The sequence below is a fragment of the Mastigoproctus giganteus genome, chromosome 10 (assembly GCF_048544385.1).
Source record: "Mastigoproctus giganteus isolate SK-2022 chromosome 10, ASM4854438v1, whole genome shotgun sequence".
In the NCBI taxonomy this organism is placed as follows: domain Eukaryota; kingdom Metazoa; phylum Arthropoda; class Arachnida; order Uropygi; family Thelyphonidae; genus Mastigoproctus; species Mastigoproctus giganteus.
Window position 1 is genome coordinate 179370891 of NC_143584.1, and position 25744 is coordinate 179396634.

The 25744-nt window shown below is 39.1% G+C and overlaps 1 protein-coding gene across 1 annotated transcript in view; it reads right to left on the minus strand.

Annotated features, from left to right (window-relative positions):
- LOC150079585 (translational activator of cytochrome c oxidase 1) overlaps positions 1-13071 on the minus strand; it is a 75625-nt gene extending 62554 nt beyond the window's left edge. The window contains exon 1 of the mRNA XM_090383128.1: positions 12557-13071. Within this exon, the coding sequence (XP_090239254.1) occupies positions 12557-13022 (466 nt within the window). The 5' untranslated portion in view covers positions 13023-13071. The remainder of the gene's footprint in view (positions 1-12556) is intronic.
- Positions 13072-25744: the final 12673 nt, after the last annotated feature.

Genomic DNA, 25744 nt, shown 5'->3' on the forward strand with positions numbered 1-25744 from the left:
TGGGGGTGGTTGTGCAGGCAGATATGAAGTTCTCTGAGCAGTGCAGACGGGCTGCAAGAGTAGCTCATGGAGTATTGTCAATGATATACAGGAATTTTTCCAGCAGGGATAAGGAGGTGATTATTCCATTGTATAAGGCAATGGTCGGGCCACACCTAGAGTACTGTATACAGGTCTGGAGGACTCATTTCAAGAAGGATGTAGAGCTGCTGGAACGAGTACAGAGAAGGGCAACAAGATTAGTGAATGGAACAAAGGGGTGCTCTTACGAAGAAAGGCTTAAGTTTTGCAAATTACAGTGTCTGGAGACTAGGCACCAGCGAGGTGATCTGATAGAGGTGTATAAAGCCTTGAATGGTTTAAGCATGCTCAATGCTGATGGGATTCTTCCTCTAGCTCAGAAAAATCACCTGAGAGGGCATAAATTCAAAACGAGGAAAGACAGATGTAGGATAGACGTGAGGAAATTTGCCTTTAGCCAGCGGGTGGTTGGTTGGTGGAACAGACTTCCATCCCTTGTGGTGGAGGTTGATAGCCTAAATACGTTTAAGGCTCAGCTGGACAAGTATTTGGAATGAACAGAGGGGTGAAGTGGAAGTGGGGTTTTTTTTTTTTTTTTTTTGGCTGATGCTGCATAAGCTTGCTTTCTTGCATCAAATGCCTCTACTAATGCTAATGCTATTATTAATACTAATACTGTACTAGGTTTGAGCATGCTCAATGCTGATGGGATTCTTCCTCTTGCTCAGAATAATCACCTGAGAGGGCATAAATTCAAATTTAGGAAAGACAGATGTATAGACGTGAGGAAATTTGCCTTTAGCCAGCGGGTGGTTGGTTGGTAGAACAGACTTCCATCCCTTGTTGTGGAGGTTGATAGCCTGAATAAGTTTAAGGCTTAGCTGGACAGGTATTTCAAACGAACAGAGGGGTGAAGTGGAAGTGGTTATTTTTTATTTATTTACTTATTTTTTATTTTTTTATTTTTTATTTTTTGGCTGATGCTACATAAGCTTGCTTTCTTGCATCAAATGCCTCTACTAATGCTATTCAGCATTAGTATTAATAGTGGCAAATACTATTTTTTTTTTTTTTTTTTTGATTTGGTAGTTGTTGGCGCATCGGCTTCTGTGGCCATATTGCACCTCCCAAGGTTTTTGCAGTACTTTGATCCAAGCCCGAGGCGGGAATCGAACCCGCGACCTTTGGGTTGCCGGGCAGGTATTTTACCCACTCGGCTAGCCCGGTCGGCGCAAATACTATTGTATACTATAATATTAATAGTGGCAGCTCTCCTTTATCATTTCTATTTTTCCAGAATAATGTACATCAATATTACATAAATTTAGGCATTTACAGCTTATAATATATACAACATGTTTATACAGTCTTGATGTATCTCACTAAAATACTCAAGTCACATTACACTGCATAACATATACTTTACATTATTATTATTATTAGCCATATGGTGCAAGGAAGCCTGAGGCTTATGCTGCACCAGCCAAAAAAAAAAAAAATTTCCCGACTTACCCTGAGAGAGAGAGTGTCAGAAGTAGAAAGGAATCACCAAGAAAGAGAAGAATGATGATATCCAGCTCAGGACCCTGGGTTTGCCAAGCCCATACTCACCAGATGTGAGCCCCTGGGGTTATATAGTAACATAGTTGTGTGTTTATATTTACAAGAAAAGGGTCCAAGAACAGTATCCCAGAAATTTTCTTAAGGAAATTCAATAGACCCGGCCAGACCAGACCCCTCTTAGTGAATGTAAATATCTTTATCCTTGTGAATAACTTTAGGGGCAATGAAAAGTGTTCCAGCTGGTGGTCCACTAATCTCATGGAGAAACTATCAGAGAAAACTATGAAATATAATCCTTCAACAACAATACTTTCACAAACTTTGTGTGCACCTTATACAATGATTTACAAGTTTTAGAATTTTCTGTAGAGTTCCAATGTAAGTATCTATAGAGAAAAGTCAAGCAGCATAAACTGAATGTCAAAGCAACAAAGGGTGGAGAGAATTTGCAAGGGACTGGTCTTTCCTTAACCTGACTGCTCTCTTTTCAATAGAGAACAGAAGCTTCAAAGGTTTTTCAAAGATGAGCATCAGAGCAGTAGGCTCTTTTTTTTGGGAGAAATAAGATGGGACTGAGTTTTAGGATTATATTAGCATAGGAATATGATGCAAGAGAGCAAGCTTATAATACAGCATCAGCCAAAAAAAAAAAAAAAAAAAAAAAACACCACTACCCATTACACCAATCCATTCATTCCAAACATTTGCCTGGTTCTTCCTTGAATTTATTTAAGCTATCAACTTGCACACAACAGATGGAAGTCTGTTCCAACAATCAACTACCCACTGGTTAAACACAAACTTCTACACTCTATTCTACAACTGTCTTTCCTCAATTTGAGTTTATGTCCCCTCAAGTTCATAATCATAGCAAGAGGAAGAATCCCATCAACATTAAGCTTGCTCAAACCGTTCAAGACCTTATACACCTCAATCAGATCACCTCGCAGGTGTCTAGTCACCAGATGCTGCAATTTGCAGAACTTAAGTCTTTTTGGTAACAGCATCCCTTTGTCCCCCTCGCCAGCCTCATTGCCCTTCTCTGTACTCATCCTAGCAACTCAACATCCTTCCTAAAAATGAGGCCTCCAGACCTGTATACAATACTCAAGGTGTGGCCTGACCATTGTCTTATACAAAGGAATAATTACCTCCATATCCTTGCTAGCAAAATTCCTGTATATCATTAACAAGACCCCATGACCTGCTCTGGCAACCTCTCTACACTTCTCAGAAAACTTCATACCCGACTGCAAAATTACCCCATGTCTTTTTCATTCTAAACTACCCTGAGTGTAGTACCACACTGATGGTACGTTTCTCTGGGGTTACTACTACCCATATACAGTAGTTTGCATTTGTCAATGTTAAACTTCAGTTGCCACTTCTCAGCCCATCTACCCAACTTTTCTAGATTCTGTTGCAGTAGCATACTGTCATTAACAATGCTGCAAAAACTTGTATCATCTGCAAACTTCAACATCAAACCTGATGATTAATTACAAGATTAATTCTTCATCAACATCATTGATAAATATAGAAGACAACAATGGGCTGACCCCTGGGGGACTCCACAAGGAGTGGTGTCCATTGATTACCACTTTCCATCTTCTCCCACTCAACCATTCTTTTATCCATTGTAGCAACTTGCTCTTAGAGCTATACAGCTCCAATTTTCATAGCATTCTTCCATGTCCAACAGTATCAAAAACTTTCCTGAAATCCAAGTATATGATATCAAAATTATTTTTTGCCTCCAGTTCCTTTGTGACCACAGCATAGTATCAAATCAAACTGGTCAGACAAGACTTCCCCCCTTAATAAACCCATGCTGTGTCTGAATTATTACTGCAGTCTTCTCTAGATGATCCTGCAATGATTCTTTAACTAGTGACTCCATTATTTTCTCCGGAACAGAAGTTAAATTAACAAGTCTGTAATTACTCATGCCATCCTTTGATCACCCTTTTTGAATTAGGGATACATTTGCACATCTCCAGTCCATGGGAACCTTCCCTGAATCCAAGAATGCTGTAATAACTACTAAGTGTTTGCTTACTTCCTTTGTCACCTCCTTTAATATAACTGGATAGATCCCATCCACCCAAGGTGTCTTTCTTATGTTTAACTTCAACAAATTTCGCCTTCACTTTGCTCGCAGTTGTTACAAAATCATTTAGCTCCTTGTTTAATAAGCTTTTCTCCTCCACTTCCCTACAGAATTCCTCATGTGTGAATGTAGATGCAAAATATTCATTCAGTTTGTCAGATATCTGAGCAGGATCATCAACAGTTGAACAATCGATATCAAGTGGATGAATCCGATTCAACTCCTTCCTTGTAGAGTTTAAATAAGCTTTGTGGCTTTTCTTTGCATCCTTTGCCAAATATTTCTCATAATCTGCCTTTGCTTGCCTAACCTCCTTTATGACTTGATTACAGACTGGCTTATATCTGCTTTTGGCTTCTGTTCTGCCTGATAATCTGTATTCATCCCATGCATTTTTCTTCTCTGACACGTCTCATTAGTTCATCTGACATGTATTTAGGCCTAAACCTTGAAGATTATTTCTTAGTTGGTATGAAACGCTTAGTGGCTTACAACATTAATTCCTTCAATGCTTCCTCTATATAGAATTTGTTGTTGGTAACATCATCAGTTGGGCCACTGATAAAATTTTAAAACTGTCTGAGGCCACTGTAGTCACACCTACAAAAGCGAAATCCCTTACCTTTACCCCTGCTGGTGGTCATGTCTTTAAATAAATCCCACATCAATACACTGTGATCACTGCCACCCAGTGGTTCCTTTATCTGGAAATTCATAATGCAGGAATAATCATAGCTGATAATCAGATCTAGAATATTACTCCTTCTGGTTGCCTCTCAAACATGCTGTTGTAGAAAACAATCATCCAATAAATTCACAAAAGTCTTGCTAGTGTGCGAGTGACCAGACCACAAGTTCCAGTCAATATGTGGGAAGTTAAAATTAACATTAGTATTAATTAGCATTGAGGTTAAATAAGTTATCTTCATCTCACTACAAAATTACCTTGAGATCTGTACTGGCGGTGGATATTTGAGAATTTGAAGCTGTTTGTGCTGAGCAATGTTTCTCAAACAGGAAGGTGGAATGTAGTGTGCTATCATCAGCAAAAATATGGAAAGGATTCCTGATGGAGGCAGTGGAAGAATGTCACAAATATATATACAAGTGTTTCAAAGAAAGTAAATCAAAGAGTTCTGAACAATTAGTGATGTTGGAAGAATGATAGAGGAAACAGATTATTTGGCAGAATGGGGTGAACAGATTTTAAGCCAGAGGAGATTCCAAATTAGGAAAGATCTGACAAGGACCATCAAAAACAACATGTGCAAAAGTACCACTTTTGAAGTGAAAAGAATAAAAGAATACATGTACACATGTATTGTATCTTATGTAAGGCAGTTCCCAAACTAATCCAACTCTGCCATGGTACACTGTGATGATACAGAAACTCTGCAGAAATGTGTGTAATGCCATGTTTGTGCTCTGTATGTGTTCTTATGTTGTTTAGTTGCTTCTGGTCACTTTGCTACCAGGAAGCAACAAGCACCAGAGAGGTGTGTCCTGATACTCAAATATGGCACGAGGAGGTGGGCCACAACTGAGCGCAAACTGCAGCAAACACTGAGTGTCGTGTACTGAATGTCCAAATCATTCAAAATATGAGCAAATAAAATAGTAAAGTAATAAAAATTATAAAAATAAAAAAAATTAAAAAGTTAAAAAAAGGATACAAATATTAAAAATAAAAATAACTAAATAAAGTAAAATAAAATGAAGAAAAATTAAATAAAAATAATAGAAATAAGGAATTGATCATTATCAGCCATTTTCAATATGGGATGAAGGCCTCTCCAGCAACTTTCCAGTTCCTTCTGTTTTGTGCAATGGCCATCGATTTACTACCCACAAACTATCTGTCCATCTCTGTTGTTGTCTTCCAGGTTTTCTTTTAGCTCTTCTTGGGTACCATTCTGTTATTTTCTTAATCCATCTGTCATCATGTCTTCAAGCTACGTGTCCTGCCCAAGACCACCATTTCAGTCCTTTAGTTTTGATAAAATGTCCTCTATTTGTGTTTGCTGCCTAATCCATGTGTTTCTCTTCTTATCTAACAGTCTGATTCCTAATTTGTTCCATTCTTTGCTGTGTAGTTCTCAGCTTCTCTTCCATTCTTTTAGTGAATGTATACTCCCCACCATGACTTATGGTGGGGAGTATACATTGGTTCCGGTTCATTATTTTACATTTCAGACAAATTGGGATATTGCTCCTCAGTATGTGACTATATTTTCTGAATCCATCCAAAATTTATTCTTCTATTGACTTCCACCTTTTCAATTACTGCTGCTTCAATCATATCCCTTTCAGGGGCATACTTGTTCATCATTACTTTTGTTTTAGCCATATTTATCTTTAGTCCAAAATCCTTACTATCTCTGCATAAATGATTAAGATTTTCCTGTAATTCTTTGGGATTGTGGCTTATGATCACAGTCATCTGCAAATCGTAAATGGTTTAGGTACTCTCCATTCACAATGACTCCTTTCTGCAACAAGTCATCTTCTTAAAGCTTCCTCAAGGGCAGCAATACACAACTTCGAAGATAGTGTCTCTTTGTCGAACTCCTTTCTCAATTTTAAATTGTTACTGTCTTTGTTTAGCTTAATAAAGGAGGTAGCGTTCTCATATATTTTCTTCAAAATCATAATGTATTGGTATTTATGCCTTGACTTTCCAGTTCCAGAAACATTGCCTTATGCTGTATGGAGTCAAATGCTTTTCATAATTCACAAATGGCAGGCATAATGGTGTTTTATATTTATTTGCTTTCTCCATTAGCTGTGATATTATATGAAGTTGATCCATAATTGAGAATCCTGTCCTAAAGCCAGCTTGCTGTTTCGGTTGATTCTCAAAGTATTCTTTCTAATCTGTTAGTAATGACCCTTGTGAACAACTTGTAGATGTGGGATGACAAGCAAAACTATGATTGTATTATTCCACTCCTTAGGCATCATGCATTTTCTAATGGATTTTGTGAATTGTCTTGCCAGTTTCTATGTCATGTCTCTTCCTCCCAATTTTAACAGCTCTACAGTAACTTCATCTTCACATGGGGGTTTCCGATTCTTCATTTTCTTCAACGCATGTTCTACCTCATCAGGAAGGATATCAGATATGCTGTATGTGTTACTAATTTGCGATCCATCTTCCCCACTGCTCGCATCATTCCCTCACTCCTTATATAACCCTTTATAGTAGTCTTCTGCCTTCTCTGCTATTTATAAGTACACCATCACTATTCTTCAGTTTCAGTATCATTTGTCTTTCTGTATTACTGCTCATGGCTGCTGATTTAAGTCCTTTGTTTTCCCTTAATGCCTGCTCTACTTTTCTTGTGTTAAATCTTCTTATGTCCTCTCTAAGTCTCTTTTTAATGGCTTTGCATAACTCAGTATATTCAATTTTGTCCTTGTCAGTGTTTATCTTGCTCTTCATTTGTCATCATCATCAGTTCATCATGACAAGTATTTCTTGACTAATTTTTTCTTCTTTGGATTTCTGTTTACCTATAGGTTTCTTGGGCTTTATCACTTTCAGTAAGTTGTAGTATTCCTCGTTGATATCTTGGTCCTGAAAGGTCTGCAGAAGCTCAAACTTGTTCTCAAGTTCCAGTATATACTGCTTTTTCTCCTCTTCTGTTATCTCAAAGACATTCGTATTATTTACTCAAGTCAGTTTTTTCCTTTTCTTACATCTATATCAAATATGCATCTTACAATTCTGTGATCACTTCCAACATTTACCTTGTTCAGGATGGTAACATCATTCACAATTTCATTCACAAGGAATTGATAGCACACTAGAAAAAAAAAATAAAGATAAAATAAATAAAATTCCTGCACCAATGCAAGGCTGGTGCCAGCAATAAGAAACACAATAGAGGAAAGAATAACAGTAAAAGAACAAGGAAAAATAAAAAGTAAACAAGTAAACATTCGATAGAGGGCCAGAAGGAAAAGACATGAATTAAATTAAAAGAGGAGAGAGGGATGAGATAAAGATTCAACACAGGATAACCTGTGTCAGCAGATGATTCCACCTCAGGACCAGCCTGAGGCCAGCAGGACACAGAAGTCAGGAAAGCTGTCAGGACACAGCGATATCGTTCAGCAGCGTACAAACAAGAATAGAAACTGTCCAAGTTGAAGGTGGCGGTGAAGATGGTACCTGAGCTAAAAGATGCTGGTAGTGGCAATGGTGCTGGTATCACGAAATGGCAACAATGGAGGTGGTCTGAACTGAAAGTAGAGCTGGAAAGTAGTAGTTCCCGAAATTGAAGAACTACAGATATATAGGAATTTTGCTAGCAGGACTAAGGAGGTGATTATCCCCTTGTATAAGGCAATTGTCAGGCCACACCTTGAGTACTGCACAGAGGTTTGGAGGCCTCATTTTAGGAAAGATATTGAGCTACTAGAACGAATATAGAGAAGGGCAACAAGATTAGTGAGTGGAACAAAGGGTTACTGTTACGAAGATAGGCTTAACTTCTGCAAATTGAAGCGTCTGGAGACTAGGCACCTGTGAGGTGATCTGATTGAGGTGTATAAGGCCTTGAACGGTTTGAGCAAGCTCAATGCTGATGGGATTCTTCCTCTTGCTCAGATTATAAACCTGAGGGGGCATAAATTCAAATTGAGCAAAGACGGGTGTAGAATAGATGTGCAGAAATTTCCTGTTAGCCAGTAGGTGGTTGATTGCTGGAACAAACTTCCATATGTCGTTGTGGAAGTTGACAGCTTCAATAAATTCAAGGCTGAACTAGACAAACTTTTGGAGTGAATGGGTGGGTGAAATGGGAAGAGGTTTTTTTTTTTTTTTTTTTGTCTGATGCTAAATAAGCTTGCTTTCTTGCATCATATGCCTCAACTAATGCTATTTTTAAGCAGCATGTAGTTATGTATCATAATTATTTCCAGGTTGCAGAAAAGAAAAGCTTAATTTAAAACATTATTTAGTGATCCAACATTTGTGCAATTTTAATGGTCAAAATTATATCTGCACAGAAAAGCAATCAATATACTATAAAAGTTTATAAACTATTTGTGTTTGCTGACAAGACAGTGTGATTAGGGTTGCCAAATGATGGTTTTTGAATAGTGAACCATTTCTATAAGCCAGAAGCTAGTTTTATTGTTGAATCTGTTGCATAAAAGCAATTTATTTAATTTTTAAAACTACTTAGGAGTGGAAAAAATTTTATTTTAAATTTAACACATAAATGATACATGCTTTGTATAAAATGAGTTGTGATAAACACATACAATAATGGTAAATGATACTTGGTAAAACAAATATGTTGCACAACTCTCTGAATTGTAGCATTATGTTGCTATTGGGCTTACACTGTAAGTGGAGTCCTCTAAGGCAGCATTTCCCAAACTGAGGTCCATAGACCAGTTTCGCGGGATCCACAAAATAGACCCTCTGCAACTGGTCAAATTATTCATTCTATGTGTAGTAAATTAATGATAAAGTTATTATTATATATTTATGTAAAAATAAGAATAACATTGAGTTCTTTTAAACATAAACCTTTTTTCTTTTCAAAAAACCCAGTGTTCATAATATATATATATATATATATATATATATATACAGGGTGATTCACTACCAGTGCGACAAACTTGCAGGAGGTGTAGGGGGCACAAAGACGAATCAGAATCACATAGCATTGCAGGGTCCGAAATGCCTTCGTCATGCGGTAGAAGACGTTGAATGGGAAGTCGCATGAACAGCGATCCCGCTGGAAGTCAGCATTTGCAAACCGGTTCCCGAGGCAGTAGGATGGACAAGTATTCAAACGTTGAACTGGCTGATATGCACCTCGTGTGTGGAACTGCGGACTGTAATGGGTGTGCCGCTCTGCGCTTGTACTAGGAACATTTCACGCACAGGCGTGCTCCTCATCATACAATTTTCGCACGTGTGCACAGAAGGTTACGTGAGACTGGTTGTTTCACAAGAGGTACCGTGAATCGAGAGCGAACAACGGGACACCAGACAATGAGGAGAATGTCCTACGTCTTGCAGAAGGCAATCCGAGTACGAGTACTCAAGCAATAGGCCAACGATTGGGTATTTCCCAATCCACCGTATGGAGGATACTGTCAACAAACCAAATGAGTTCATACCATCTGCAACGCGTTCAATCATTGGAGCCTGCGGATTATCCACTCCGGAGGACTTTTGCTACTTGGTTTCTTCAACAGAAACAGTTCGCAAATGCTGACCTTCAGCAGGATCGCTGTTCACGCGACCTCCCGTTCAACGTCCTCTACTGCATGACGAAGGCATTTCGGACCCTGCAATGCTATGCGATGCGATTCCGATTCGTCTTTGTGCCCCCTACACCTCCTGCAAGTTTGTTGCACTGGTAGTGAATCACCCTGTATACACACAAACACACATATATACATACAGCACTGCCACTTTATTAGGTACAGCCCTGCTGTGCACACAAATAGTTTGTCCCACAACGTTGCAAGTCACATGACCACAGTTGTGGATATAAATGCAGCAGAACAACCTTTCTAGTATCAGTTAAGCATACAAACCACTGCAAGAATGGGGAAAAGGAGTGATCTAAAGGACTTCATCTCTGAAACGGCAGTTCTCCTGAACTTTTCACGCACCACAGTTTCAAGGGTGTATCGAGAATGGTGCAACGAACAGAAAACATCCTAACTGCACTCCTGTGGAAGAAAATCGCTTGTTGATGAGAGAGGTCAGAGGAGAATGGCTAGAATTGTGCAAGCAAACAGACAGGCCACAATGGCGCACATCATGTCAGAATACAACCTTGGTACGCAGAACAAAATATTGCAATGGACCACTAGTCACACTTTGTCGCGAATGGGCTACAACAGCCGACTGCCACATTGTGTACCTTTGTTATCAATGAAGAGCAAGAGAGCACGGCTCCTGTAGGCACAGCAACACCAGCACTGGACTATCGAGGATTGGAAAACAGTTGCTTGGTCTGACAAGTCGAAGTTCCTGGTGCATCATTTTGACGGAAAGCTCAGAATTTGGTGAAAACAACATGAATCCATGGACCTGTCATGTCTGACGACTATTGTGCAAGGTGGTGGGGGCAGTGTTATGGTGTGGGGAATGTTTTCTTGGCAGATGTTGGGTCCATTGATACCCATAGCTTCACGTCTGAATGCCACATCGTACCTAAACATCATTGCTGACCAAGTGCATCCATTCATGTTGACAGTTTATCCTCAGTCAGATGGTTACATCCAGCAGGACAATGCGCCGGTGCACAAAGCCCGAATCACTATGGAATGGCAGACTTTTCTTTGCTGCAGTGGCCCGCTCAGTCCGCGGATCTTAATCCTATTGAACATCTTTGGGATGAACTGGAAAGGGCTGTTCACTGCAGGCCTACACCTCCGTCGAATCTCAAGGAACTGAGATTCGATGGAGGTGTAGGCCTGCAGTGAACATGTCTGATGGTACTCCATTCCTGCACGTTTTCAGCATCTTGTTCAATCCATGCCTAGACAAATTCAGGTTGTTCTGAAGGCTAAAGGAGGCTCAACACACTACTAGGTAGGTGTACCTAATAAAGCGGCAGCACAGTGTATATATATAGGGGTCCGCAAACTTTTTTTGATTTTTGAAGGGATCCGTAGATCTCAGTAGTTTGGGAACCACTGCTCTAAGGAAATAGTGCCAAATGTCATGTTTTGGCCTGCATACATAAATGCAACACAGTTTTTCATGTGGTATTGTTTCCTTGCTGTAGGTTATACACATGTGGCAAAATCAGTGTCAGGTTTAGTGCTACTGTTGCAGAGCACAATAAATTATGTAACTATGTTTTTAACAATGGCAGGCTGACAAACAGATGCCAGACATTCTTATGCAAGTTTTTTCTAGCATAGGGTAAAATGTAATGATATTAAAACAGTAGAATCACCATGCTGAGAACAAGAAGTAAAAGGTACTTAACACGCAAGATACATGTCAGAAAGTGTGAATCTTTAAAAAATAAAATTACAAAATAAGGCTAACTGCCAGATGTTGAAATTAAGTCTGTTAAAATTAGTACTAAGTAAATTTACTCTAAAAATAAGAAATTTTATATGAAAAAAAAAGCATTTTAATTTTTCCATTCTAACCATTCTGCATCATAATTCATAATTCTACTGCATCAAATTAGTTGCATTATGTAACAGAACCACATCACAACATGAACTGTCTAATATTTTTTTAAAAAAATGCTAATACAGTTAAAATAACAATTTTCTTTCTTTTTTTTTTTGTATTGCACAGCCTCATTGCTGTTACAGGACAATTTTTGAAAGGGCAGTTTTTTTTTTTTTTTTGCTTGTTTTTCAGATCTGGCATCCCTAACTGAGAACCTAATTTATGGATATGCTGCAGCTAATTCTTGATCAGAAAGAATCCTACCTTTCAATAAAGTAAGGCTCATCCCCATTTTATTAATATTGCTATTATTACTAAAACATTCCTGAAATGTTGTAATGTCAAAGAATGCAAGTTATATGATTCCCCAGACTTAACCCTTGAACTTTTTTGCACACATTGGTAGATTAAGTTATAGGGGTAGAACAAATAGAGGTTCAGAATGTTGAAGGTTTAAGGCACTGTATCTATGTTACAATACCTGACATGCTGATTGGGGTTGTTTTACCTTGAAAGCTGCTTAGTCCTCATTACATACCTGAGGTGTGCATAACAAAACTTTGCATCTGACTATATGCGCGTATATAACGTGAATAAGCATGTGCCTCATTTTTTACATCACAATGGATAATTTTAAATATGTATTTAGACACGTTTCCCACTAAATAATACATTAAAATCGGGTAGTTTACCTTTTACTGCCTTCCTAATACCTTGGCATATCCTTGCAAATATTTTGGATTTCTGCATGTCTTTAGCAGCTTTAATGTGCCTAATATTTTGCCATTTACTATGTCCTTTACTTCTTGCAGGTATCAAGTATGCTGATGTTTTGGGCACAATACGAATAGCGGGAGCAACAGAAGCGTGTAGGGAGCAAACAAATACTGAATTAATGGGATTATACACTTTTGAAAGTAATGTCTTCATAGACTGCATTTCAAATATACCACGTGAAGTTAAACTACTTTTTCGAAAAGCTGTATGGAAGAAAGACTGACTGTTGTGTTTTTCCGTACTGTAGAAAGGTATAGAATAAAATTGAGAGAGGCCAATAAATTTATGAAAAAATCGAGCTTGGTAGAAACACTTAACTGGAAATCGAGATAATAGAATATCAGTCACTCTTTCGTGTGCAGGCCTCAGGACACACAGCATATTGCTAATTAAATTTTTTTTATTGAAAAAAAGCAATCTTTAATTTCAATCGTACACCCTACCACACACTAACGTAAAATAGAAGCACATCAGCGCCACACAGAATATTCAACCCTACCCATTTCATTTTTTGGTTAGTGAACGGCGTTTTATTTACTGTATACAGTATAGGGATTTATTTATATAAAAGCAACGACTACCCTCCGTGACCACCTGTGGTCAAAAGAATTACACACACAGTTAAAAATATTCCCCTGAAAGGAGCTGACGTCGATAAAACTAGAAACCCCCAAAACCAACGTCAACGTATTCTTGTGTCAGTGTGCAAAATAGGTTTCAATGACCCTCTTCTTTTTCTGAATTTTCAAACCTAACAATCGAAAATAGTTCAAAATTCTGGTGAATGAGAGAATATTTAAATAAATACAGATTACATTCCATTACAATTATAATTTTTATTATTTAAAGCAGTTACTACTTAATTACAAAAGGTATATACTATAACTGAATATAAAAATTAAAAAGAAACAATATTTATAACGGCAACGCTACTTCAACTAAATTTAAGAACACAAAGTTTTCCAGCTTTGGCTAACGGAAATTCTCAATGTTGTTGTTGTTCTTTAGTGTCTCAGGCGATTATCGTCTTCGGCCATATTGTGCCGTAGATAATATGTCGGTAAATTGCACAAGTTTTCTGGTCGATTTGATGCTTGTTGTACGAAAAACCAGAGCTTTCAAGAAAAAAAATAATAATAAAAAATATGCTACCCTTGCCTGAACCGAATAACTCAGACAAAGTACGTAAAATGGCCATAAAAATGGTTGGTGATTTTTTATTATTATTAAAATCAGTTTATTTCCCAAAAACCTTGGGTCACCCCGGGACGGCTCTACGCTAGAAGGGTGTGAATACAGACTAAGGTGCGAGGAACACAATGTACAATAAACAAGGGTACATTCGTGCTCGACCCGAGACTTTTACAGATTAAATAAACAAAAATGTACAAAATATACAGTAATATACATGATTACTTGAAGACAGAAAGTCTTTGTCATATACAAAGAGGCAAGTTAAAAAAAAATAATAAATAAAATAATAATAAATAAAAAAAAAAAAAAAGGTCTGTCCAGGAGCAGGTGAGTATTATAGGTTCATAATCTGGTAACAGTTCTTGAGGATTTCCTTCCTGTAGGGCTTGTCTTCACAGAACCTATCAGGGTGGATCCTAAATTTATTGAAGATCCGAAGACAATTGGCTGGAAACATGTTCCTCAGGGAATCGATGTTTGACAGCATAAGACGTAGAGGGAAACAGGAGTCGGGGTGCTCCCCCCTCGCCTTTCTCGGGCCAGAGATTAATGCGGATACTGATGGAGCATCAATTCGCCTCGTTAGAAGCCGTGCAAGCGTGAGAACATTTTTTGTCATGATGATATGTCTCCAGGGAGTGGTGCCTAGATTTGCTTGTAGGATAGATCTGGAGATAGTTAGGGGATGGCCTACCACCATGTTCATCCATCTAAGCAACCAGTACTCTAAACTAAGATACTTCTGAACGTATGAGGCAGGGGCAGATGACCAAATTTCAGAAGCATAGAGAGGAATCGGCGTAATACACCTCAGGATGTGCCGAACAAGCAGCGCTGGCTGATGCACACCAACGAGCTCTTGACGCACTGCCCAAAGAGCAGCATACGTCTTCTGCCTCATCCTGGCAAAGTGAGGCTGAAATGTGAGCCCAACGTCCCAGGTGAGGCCAAGATCAGTATGAGAGGTCACCTTTTGCACCGGTTCCCCACTCACAAAGATTTGGATATCATTTTTGGCTTTCTTCTTGGTTATCGTCAGTTGTGCTGATTTGGAAGGGCTCAGATGCAGTCCTATTGTGGCAAGATAACTTTCCAAGCTCGATATCTGCCTAGAAGCTTGTTGGTTGATGTCATGAATCTGATGATTATGATCTGAGCTCACGTAGAACTTCAGATCGTCGGCATAAGAAACAAAGTTCGGATTCTGAGCAAGGAAAGGCTCCAAAACTGCTGCAAACAGGATAGCTGACAGTACACTTCCTTGTGGAATGCCTCTTGAGACGTCAATAGTTACTTGAAAGTCATTGTGGGTCACAGACAGATGTCTAGGAAGTAAAATAGACTTCAAAATTTGAAGCAAGGTTTCCGCCAGGCCGAAGTAGTGTTTCAGAATGGTAAAAAGAGCTGGGAGGTGTATTCTGTCATAAGCCGATTTTATGTCGAGGAATATGATGTCAATCTGTGATTTGTTGTTTTTAAGAGAGTGCTGAATTCTGAAGAGGGTATCAAGAAGATTGGTAGTTGTCGATCTCCTTTGTAGAACGGTATGGAGGTACTCGGACCTGTGTGCAAAGCAATGCTGGGCAATTGTTGGCTGAATTACTTTTTCGAAAATTTTGAGTAAAGAACAGCTGATGGATATTGGTCTCAGGTCTTTAGGAGATTTCGGTTTCTTGATCTTTGGAATGGGCTTAACATGGTAAGTTTTCCAAATTGAAGGAACTATTCCAGATTGCAGGATTTGTCTGAAAAGGTGAAGGAGAAGGTCGACTATATATGGGCTGCAAATTTTGATAATAAAGAGTGGGAAACCATCCGGACCTACAGTGGCTTTGTTGGGTAGTTTATTGATGACATCAATTAGGGTCTCTCTAGTTATTTCTATTTCAGACAAGTGTGCCCTAGGTAACCAGTCCTCCTGCGAGAGAAAGGAATCAGAGTCAGGAAAATCTGCCTGCTGTAAGCTGCACTGTGCCCATTCCTGTACAAGCTTTTTGTCAATGGCTAGAGGATGATGATTCGAAAGGATCCTTCTACCACTCTTCAACCTATTGAGAACAGCTTGGTTAAGGACCAGCCTTTTCTTTTTCAAGAAGCAAGCTCTTTCTTTCTTAAAGATGGAATGGTCTGAGGGAAGTTGAGTTTTCTGCCATTTCCGGTAGGCCTTCTGCTTCTTGATGAAAGCCATCTTAGTTTCCTTATTGAAACCCCGATTCGACCTGTTACCACTCCTGGTGATTCTGGCTGCACCATGTAGTGCAATTAACTTCATTTGTTCCGACAAGAGCATAATGGCATCCTCCAACGGCTCAGAATAGAGACGCCCCCAGTCAAACCCAATCAAGCATTGGAGAATGATCTCTGGCTTCAGGTATTTGGTAGAGAAAGTTATCCTAGGCAATTCAGCAGAGTACTTGTCAGGTAACCCAAGGGAATTGCTCTGTAAGGATTTGGACAAACGTGCTGCCAAGAGAGCGCAAATTCTCCAATAATTCTTGCGAATCATGATAAGCAGGATGAATTTGGCCTGCACAGAAAATATGAGAGAAATTTTAATTTTCTATCAATGAAGAAACTAGAGTATCAGCAAATAAACATCCGCTGAACCACGGTGGTTATAATTAAAAATCAAAAAAGGAAGAAAAGTTCTTGGTTCGAATCACATCAATGATGCCAGGAATATTTATTAGTAGAAGTAGAAATGGAAACTACGCGAGAAAGAAAGCTTAAAAGCATCGAAACCACAAAAAAAAAAAAAAACTTCCAACGTCACTTGTTTAAATACTCTTATAACTTATCTAGTTTTCCTAAAATTGAATCCTACTCTGAATAGTTTCACTAGATCTCTCTGCCCTGCAACATCAGAAGGTTTGTTGCAAAAAAACTAACTGTAGTCTGAAAGCAGACATCAAAGTATCCCTCATTTTAAAATTATGTCCCCTCTTGTATGTTGATTTTTTAAATTTATTTATTATTATTATTATTTTTTTTTTTTTGAAAGGCCGAAACAGGAAAGGTACAACAAGGTATTAGAATCTAGAGTATTTAGAACCGTGAGTGGGTTGAAAACTGACAAGATAACAGAAGATACTTTAGCATTAGCGTAGAGGCATATGATTATTATTAGCCATAAGGTGCAAAGAAGCCTGAGGCTTATGCGGCACCACCCAAAAAAAAAAAAAAAAAAAATGATGATGTCCAGCTCAGGACCCAGGGTTTGCCAAGCCCATGCCTCACTAGATGTGAGCCCCTGAGCAGTATCTCCTTCTGATGTTGCAGGACAAGAAGATCTAGTGAAATTATTCAGAGTAGGGTTCCTATTTTAGGAAAACTAGATAAGTTATAAGAGTATTTGAACAAGTGATGGTGGAAGTTTTTTTTTTTTTTGAGGTTTCGATATGATGCAAGAAAGCAATCTTATGTACAGTGGCAGACAAAAAAACTGCATCACCTTACAAAAATTAACATTTTTAGTGAAACGTATAAGATATTGTTTGATTACAGTCATTTTTTTTTCTTGGTGTGAACTGGACATATTGAGCCATACTTATACCTCCGCAAAACATGATACTAAATGAGCGTGTATACACTTCCAACGCCGTTTTTATAGAAACGGCTGATCCAAACATTGCAATTACTGTCTGATCTAATAGAAGCGTTATCTGAGGCAATACCTTTACTTTGCGACAAACGAAATCATTATTATTATTGTTCGTCATATGATGCAAGGAAGCCTGAGGTTTGTGCTGAACCAGTCAAAAAAAATTCCCTAGTTACCCTGAGAGAGAGAGAGAGAGAGAGAGAAGTAGAAAGGAATCACCAAGAAAGAGAAGAATGATGATATCCAGCTTGGGGCTTGGCACACCCAAGACCCTGAGCTGGATATCAGATATCATCATTCTTCTCTTTCTTCGTGATTTTTCTGTTTCTCTCGCTCAGAGAAACTCGGGAATTTTTTTTTTTTTTTTTTTTTTTTGGCTGGTGCAGCACGGGCCTCAGGCTTCCTTGTACCATATGACCAATAATAATAATAATAATTTCGTTTGTTGAAAAGCAAAGGTATTGCGTCAGATAACACTTCTATTACATCAGATCCTAATTGCAATGTATTGGGTCAGCCGTTTCTATAAATACGGAGTTGGAAGGGTTTACACCCTCATTAGTATCATGTTTTGCGGAGGTGTAAGTATGGTTCCATATGTCCAGTTATTAAAATGGGACCTCTGTTCAATGAATGACAACGCTGTTTTGGACATTCCTGATTTAGACTCTTTACAAATTATGATATGTAGCTCTGCTTACCCAGTGACCAAATGGACAGAAGCCCTGAAACCGCCCCTAAGTCAGACTGCAGTGAACATACACCTCTAATTTTGACTTAACAAAAGGGAGAAATCCGCAGTGAGACCCATGCTAGTGACACAGACTAGTGATAACTACACACTTGACGACCAGACCTGAAAGCTTCGAACTCGTAGTGACAAGTATACATCGGGTGAGACACATTACGTACAGTCTCAAGTGTGACAGCCTTGCCAGACTTTGAAAAAAAAAAAAAAAAAAGACAAGATGGGACGGGACCTTCGTCCCAGTTATGACACTCCAAAGCACAGCTCAGCTGCTGCCATCAAGCTTTCTTTGCCACGCTCCCTTGCGTGGTTATTTTTCTCCACCACCCAGGCAGGGGGGCGGTTACCCCTAGACGCCTGCCCCCTTGCCATTCCTCTTTTCCCTCTGGGGAGGTATGGGCCTGCTCCACTGATTTGGGGGCCATCTTCTCTATGTACCCCTTATCTCTGTCTTTTCCTCCCAGCCTTCAGTCTCCCTCCCCTTCTCTAACTTATAACCAGCGTCTGAACCATCTCTAAATTGCCTGATCCCTACACCAAAAAACTTAATAGCAACATCAGTTGCATAATCAGTAATCCTTTTGGCTGACCCCTATCTGTAGCGGTTTTTTTTTTTTTTTTTAGATCCTAGCCACTGAAATCTCAGGAAATTAGGTGGCAGGACTTGCCAGAGTAAATAACTATAATACTGGTGTACCTGGTCTGCCTCCACGGGGCAGAGTGTGGACAACGTTGGAACCCATTAGGGGGCCGAGCGGCTAAATGACCAGAGGAACAACGATACACGACACTACACATATACAAAACCCATAGACTTTTAAACCTTTGGCATTGACAGTGTTCTGTTCCACACCCACAATGTATACTACTCAGAGATAGGGGAAACCCCTGGTGCCGTTTGACACTAAACACACTCTACACTCTACACTCTGTCCAGTTGACACCAAGAAAAAAAAAGTGTAGCTATTGCTCTGTCCCAGGAAGGGCTATTTATTCATGCTATCGCTGTTAAAATAGGCTGCCACCAGTCAATCTCGGGCGCTGAAATTAAAGCATGGAACCGATTGTAAGATCCCCAAATCTTGCAAGTATAAATAAAGGAAATGATTTTTAATTAATTAGTAAGAAAATGTTTTATAACAAAATTTTCTAAAATCTTCTTTGGGGTTAACTACAAAGAATCTAAAATAGGGCAAGTTAAGTGCTCGAACATCTAAATCCTCCCAGACACTCATTTGACGCATATTGCTAATTAGGCATGCTAATGTGAGCAGGCACAGAACAATAATGGTTCTGAATGCAACAATAGAGCCATGGAAAATAATTTAAGTCGAGTACATACAATTAAACTGCACATAAAAAGCACTTTTGGGAAATAGAAGGGCGTCTGTTTCAGACTACGTGCGGAACTAACTGGATAAAGGGAAGGTACAGTTAGTAGAAAGTTCTAGAAGGAAGTGGGTCTGCAACCCTTGTACTCAAGGAGGGACGAAGATGCCCAATTATACTGCACCCAGAGAAAACAGATTTCCGATGAAGGGCGGATTACAGTACAGATGATGGAAGAGAAGGTGATTATGATTGATCAAAAAGAAGGTGGGAAAATGGGAACAAAAAGGAAGAGCAGAAGGGAAAGTCGTCGAAAAAGAATTTTTGGTTGTGAATGTCTGGGAAATGTCGTGGTCGTCTGGAAAACGTTTTGTGGTGTCTGAAAAATAATGGTTGTAACATCAGGTCCATAAGAATGGCAAGGTGGAAATACCCGTGTTTTATGTAAAGGAGTGAAGGTAGTCATTAAGGTGAGGAGTACATTTGATGCACTAATGTAGCTACCGTTCTCCGGGCCCGGAGGCAAAGAACATGTTCGGGCCCCTACTTAATTATTGAAAATTCCGAAAACAGGAAACATCCAAAGACGCCAGGACCCTAAAGGCCCCGGGCGCGGAGGCAATTGCCTTACCTGCCTACATGGTAGCCACGCCACTGATCTGATGAATGGCCTGATGGATGCGTAAGGAATCCCATCCTCTCCATGCTAAGAAAATAAATGGAAGCAGACCGTAGCCCATCGATGTATCGGAACCAGAAGCTAGGAGAGAAATGCTCGAACGATTGGTGAACCAGGTACTAGGAAGACAGCCGCGAAAGAAAAGATTTGAAGTGAAACTCACTGATGGCTGAGGAATAAAGACTAGGCAAGGAAAATAAGTTCCCACAATTATATACAGTATTTTGTTTATTAAAACCCACTCAGGAATGATGATTGTTACTTGGTCGACAGATAGTTTGGGACAGGCTTAGGACTCAAATAGCCAGCAAGCAACCGGGTTAAGTTGGCAGAGAGAGAGAGAGAGAGAGAGAAAGAGCTACCTATCTCTGATGCAAGGGCATTGTAAAAAGGTATATTTTATGCTCTAGATTAAGATGTGTATGTGCTCTAGAGAAATATAGATATTTCAAGGTTTTGTATGGTTGTGATTATTGATATTTGATATAGGTATCTGATTGATATGTGATTATTGACTAGAGGAGAAATTTTCTGTAAAGTTGAAAGGATGGTTTCTGAGTGTGTTGTGTGAGTACAAAAATAAAAATAAATAAATAGATCTAAAGAAAATTTTAGATAAGATGAGAAATGTATGATAAAAATTGTATAAAGGAGAAGAAGGAAGTTGTATTGATTTTGTAGTTAATTTTAATTAAAAGTAGAGTTGTACAGATAAAAAAAAGGGGGAGGAAAAGATACAATGTGTTTTTAATGAGGTAATAACGTGCAAAATATGATGTGTAAATAAACCTTATTATGTTTAGGAATTTAGATAAATGTTTAATTATACGAAGCGAAATGCCTGACGTAGCCCAGTGGTCAGGAGCGAGAATGCATAGCACGCGTTCCTTGAGTGGACCAGGGTTCAAGCCCGTGACCACTAAATACGATACATATTTGTATTGACGATTTATTGTAAACTCTACTGACTTGGTTGTCGTGCCGGAGTATAAACAGAAAATTTATTTTATTTAAATGTACACTGCCCTCAAAGAAAAAAACTTGCATTAAATTCGAACCTGCACAGGGAGAACAAAAATATCCTCAGTGCCCAAAATCTTCTGAGACAGAAAGTATCAATAAAACAGTAGGATAGCTTGTGAATTTTGGAAGGGTGAGGAACCAGTTGCTCTTCTATAAAAAAATTTTAAAAATATTTAATACACAACTACCTAATTTGGTTTCCAAAGTACGGGGTATAGTAATACTTATTATATATAGCCGTATAAATAAATAGAGCAGAAACCCCGGTTCCCACAGAACCGGTGATGTGAAAAGAAGACCTGAAACAGGCCTTCTATTTATTAGCATTAATATTTATTAGCATTGTTAGTATTAGCATTAGCATTAACATTAGTAGAGGCATTTAGGCGCACTATAGCCATAGCAGCTAATGCGCCAGTAAACAATCACACACACACACACACACTAGAGGTATATGATGCAAGAAAACAAGCTTATCCAGCATCAGCCAAAAAAATAAAAAAAACCCACTCCCATTTCACCCCTCCATTCGTTCGAAAGAGAGTGACTACGCCTTCCCAGGATCGACATTTGAAAACGGCTATGCCTTCGTAAACGCATGTACTAGTGCCCCTGATTTAAACTGGAATTTGGGATTACCTCTGGTGTTGAAACAAGTGCACGAACCATCCAAAGACGACTTTCGGAATGTGGTCTGCATGCCTATCCGCACAAGGAAATGCCGTTGTGGACACAACAAATGAAGAAAAAGCGATTTACTTAGGCTAAATAGCATGTTTCATGGACAAAAAACCAATGGGACACCATCATCTTTTCTGAAGAATCGAAATTCAACGTGCATGGCTCAGATGGCATTAGCATTATTAGAGGCATACGATGAAAGAAATCAAGATTATGCAGCAGCAGCAGCAGGCAAAAAGAACCTCTTCCCCCTTTCACCCCTCCATTCGTTCAAAATGCCTGTCCAGGTCAGCCTTAAATTTATTTTGGATATCAACTGACACAACAAAATATGGAAGTCTGTTGCAACAATCAACTACCCGTTGGCTAAAGGCAAATTTCCGCACATCCATTCTAAAACTGCCTTTCCTCAATTTCAATCTATGCCCCACCAGGTTCTTAATCTGAGGAAGAGGAAGAATCCAAACAGCATTCAACTTGCTCAACACATTCAAAGCCTTAGACACCTTAAACAGTTCACCTCGCAGGAACCTACTCTCCAGGCGCTGCAATTTGCAGGATTTAAGCCTTTCTTGGTAAGAGCACCCCATTGTTTCCCTCACTAATCTTGTTTCCCTTCTTTGTACTCGTTCTAGCAACTCCACATCCTTCCTAAGAGGAAGAATCCAGATCTGTAAACAGTACTCTAGGAGTGGCCTGACTATTGCTTTCTAAAAGGGGTAATCACCTCCCTGTCCCTGCTAGCAAAATTATTATATATCACTTGGTTATTCCAATTCTGCACTGCATATAACAAGACTCCACGACCTACCCTGGCTTCCCATCTGCACTGCTCAGCACACTTAATATTTGACAGCACAATTACTCCCAGGTCATTTTCATTTTCCACAACCCTGAGTGTAGTACCACAGAGTTGGTACGTTTCTCTTGGTTTATGGACTCCTCCACGGCTTTCCTTGGACCTCCTCTGAGTCCAAGGAAGCTCTAATAATTATGACTAAGGGTTTGCTTACTTCCATTGCAGCCTCCTTTAAAATAACTGCATAGATCCCGTCCACCCCCAGGTGCCTTCATTATGTTTAGCTTCAACAACTTCTCCTCCACTTTGCTCTCAGTTATTAAAAAAACACGAAGCTTCCCGTTAGAGTTTGATAAACATTTGGCATTCCACTCAGTGAATAACTCCTCATGTGTGAATGTAGATGCAAAATATCCATTAACTTTATAAGATACCTGAGGATGATCATCAATAGTCAATCCATCTATATTAAGTGGTCCAATCTGATTAATCCCTTTCCTTCTAGAGTATACATAAGTAAAGAACTCTTTGCTGTTTTTCTTTGCATCCGTTGCCGAGGAATTCTCGTAATCTGCCTTCGCCTGCCTAACCTCATTTTTGACTTGATTACAGCCGAGTTTATATCTGCCATAGGCTTCTATGTCACCTAATAATTTATATGCATTCCATACATTTTTATTTTCTGTCACGAGCCCAATTCATCTGACATCCATTTAGGGCTGAACCTTGAACAGTATTTCTTAGTTGGAATGAAAAGCATAGCAGCCTCCAAGATTAAGTCCCTGTAGGCTTCACATTTACAATTCCACGTTGGTAACATCACCAGTTGATCCCACTGTACAGAATTGAGAAATTGTCTGAGACCCCTGTAGTCACCTTTACGAAAGCAAAATCCCTTAACTTTAGCCTTGATAGTAGCTATATCTTTAAGTAATTCCATATCAGTACATTGTGATCACTGTCACCCAGTGGTTGCTTTATTTACAAATTCATAATGCATGAATAATCACTTCTGAAAATCAGATCAAGATTATTACTCCCTCTGGTTGCCTCTTGAACATGTTGCTGTGAAAACAGTCATCCAATAAATCCAAAAAAGTTTTGCTAGTGTGCAAGTGCCCAACACACAAGTTCAGGATCAATATCTGGAAAGTTAAAATCCCCCTTTATACGACATTCTGATTTACTGATCCACTCTATTTCTATGCCCAAGTGCTCATTATACTCATCAGATTCCTTTGCCCTAGAACACACGCCTACTCTCCTTTTTCCTTTCCCAGTGCTTAATGTCACCCCAAACAGACTCGACGTTGCATTGTTCACCAACATCAATTGGATGCACTTGCGTAGATTTTATGTCTTTCTTAACTAACAGCATAACCCTTCCTACCTTCCTGTCCTGTCTGTCCTTTCTGTACACTTTACTCCCCAAATTCCAATTCTGCACTGCATATATATTTGTGTGACACCACGTATCTGATATACCAACAATATCTGCCTTTGATGTCTTGACTAGCACTTAAAGCTCATAAAATTTGTTAACTATACTCCTAGCATTGGTGTACATGAAAGTATACATGCACCTATTTCTACTCTTAGTTACCTTAACACAATCCATGTATTTATGTGGGAAGCCCTATGCCAATAGACGAAAATCAGAGGCATACCATCATGACTGTATAACACCGACTGTAAAGTTCCCTGCCCGCCGGTCAGATGATCTGGGGGATGCATAACAAGCAAAGGGGAGGAACGAATTAAGTTTATTAACGGAACGGTGAATGCACAAACCTACAACGCTATCTTGGAGCAGTGCCTGAAACCCATTATTAGGGATCAGCACACAAACGTACAAAACTAAATTTTTCAGCAGAACTCAGCACCTTGTTACAGAGCAAAATTGGTAAGTTTTATGCAATTTAGATTTAATGATGAGTTAGTCTTCTTGTCTCATAAGACTTAAAACATACTTACACTAATGTTTTCCCTCGTTTATCTCCCTTAAGGTGCCGTCTTGCCTCAGAAATGCTGGCATTACAATGTTGGACTGGCCCGGCAACAGTGCAGATTTGAACCCTATTGAAAATTGATGGTACATATTGTCGTCTAAAATTGCTCAGAAGAAGCCAACAAGTAAGATTCAGCTTCAAGAGAGCATTATAAGAGTGTGGTAGCACACAGCCTTGCAATGATCTGGCATAGAGTTACCACGATATGGTAATTATTATGCCAGATCGTTGCAAGGCTGTAATTGCAGCGAGGAGGAACAACAAAATATCGAGGACTTATTTCGCTGATTGACAGTACATAATACTACAATGTTAACTTGTCATTGCAGTTTGTACACGTAAATGCAATAAAATGTATGTTTGGTTGTCGTGATTGACATTTGCTTGATTTCTAATATTTCAATTAATTACACACTTTACTTTTTTGGAAGTAAAGTGTGTAATTAAAGATATTTAAGGCGCGTGCGCGCCTGCATACAGGTGTCTTCATTTCGTGCTCTTCAAAAGTGGGCTTTAAATAAGTATCTAACTTAAGGAGTCTCCATTTCGTGGAGTTAAGGTGTTTCCCCTAATCGCTGTGACTACTCTTGGCAACTTACAGAGATTCTCTTGGACGATTTCAGGTAATTTTATTCATTTTTCGAATTTCAGTAATAAAGACAAAGAGCTTTCGTCTGCATTAAACTGGCATGGTCAAGGTCAGCAGTTAGCTTCTTCTAGCCTACATGCATTGTGTTATGCTCTCAAACGTTTCAAGCCCTAGAGCTGTTTTGGACAAGCTAAAGGTCACGGCTAATTACTGACTGTCACTACGAAGCGCCTCGGAAGGGCTGCTTGGCATATTCTGTTCTTCTGTTTTCCTTTCCACATGACTATGGTGAAATTGTTAATCTGTACTAGTTGCAGCATCTGGACTGTGCACTTCAGTGTACATACATCCTGTCATGCCCATTATTGCGGATCCTGTTCTCCTTACGGGGATCTGAAAAAACTCGCTGAAAAAGTAAAAAAAATCCTGGAAATGTGAGCTATATAAGGGT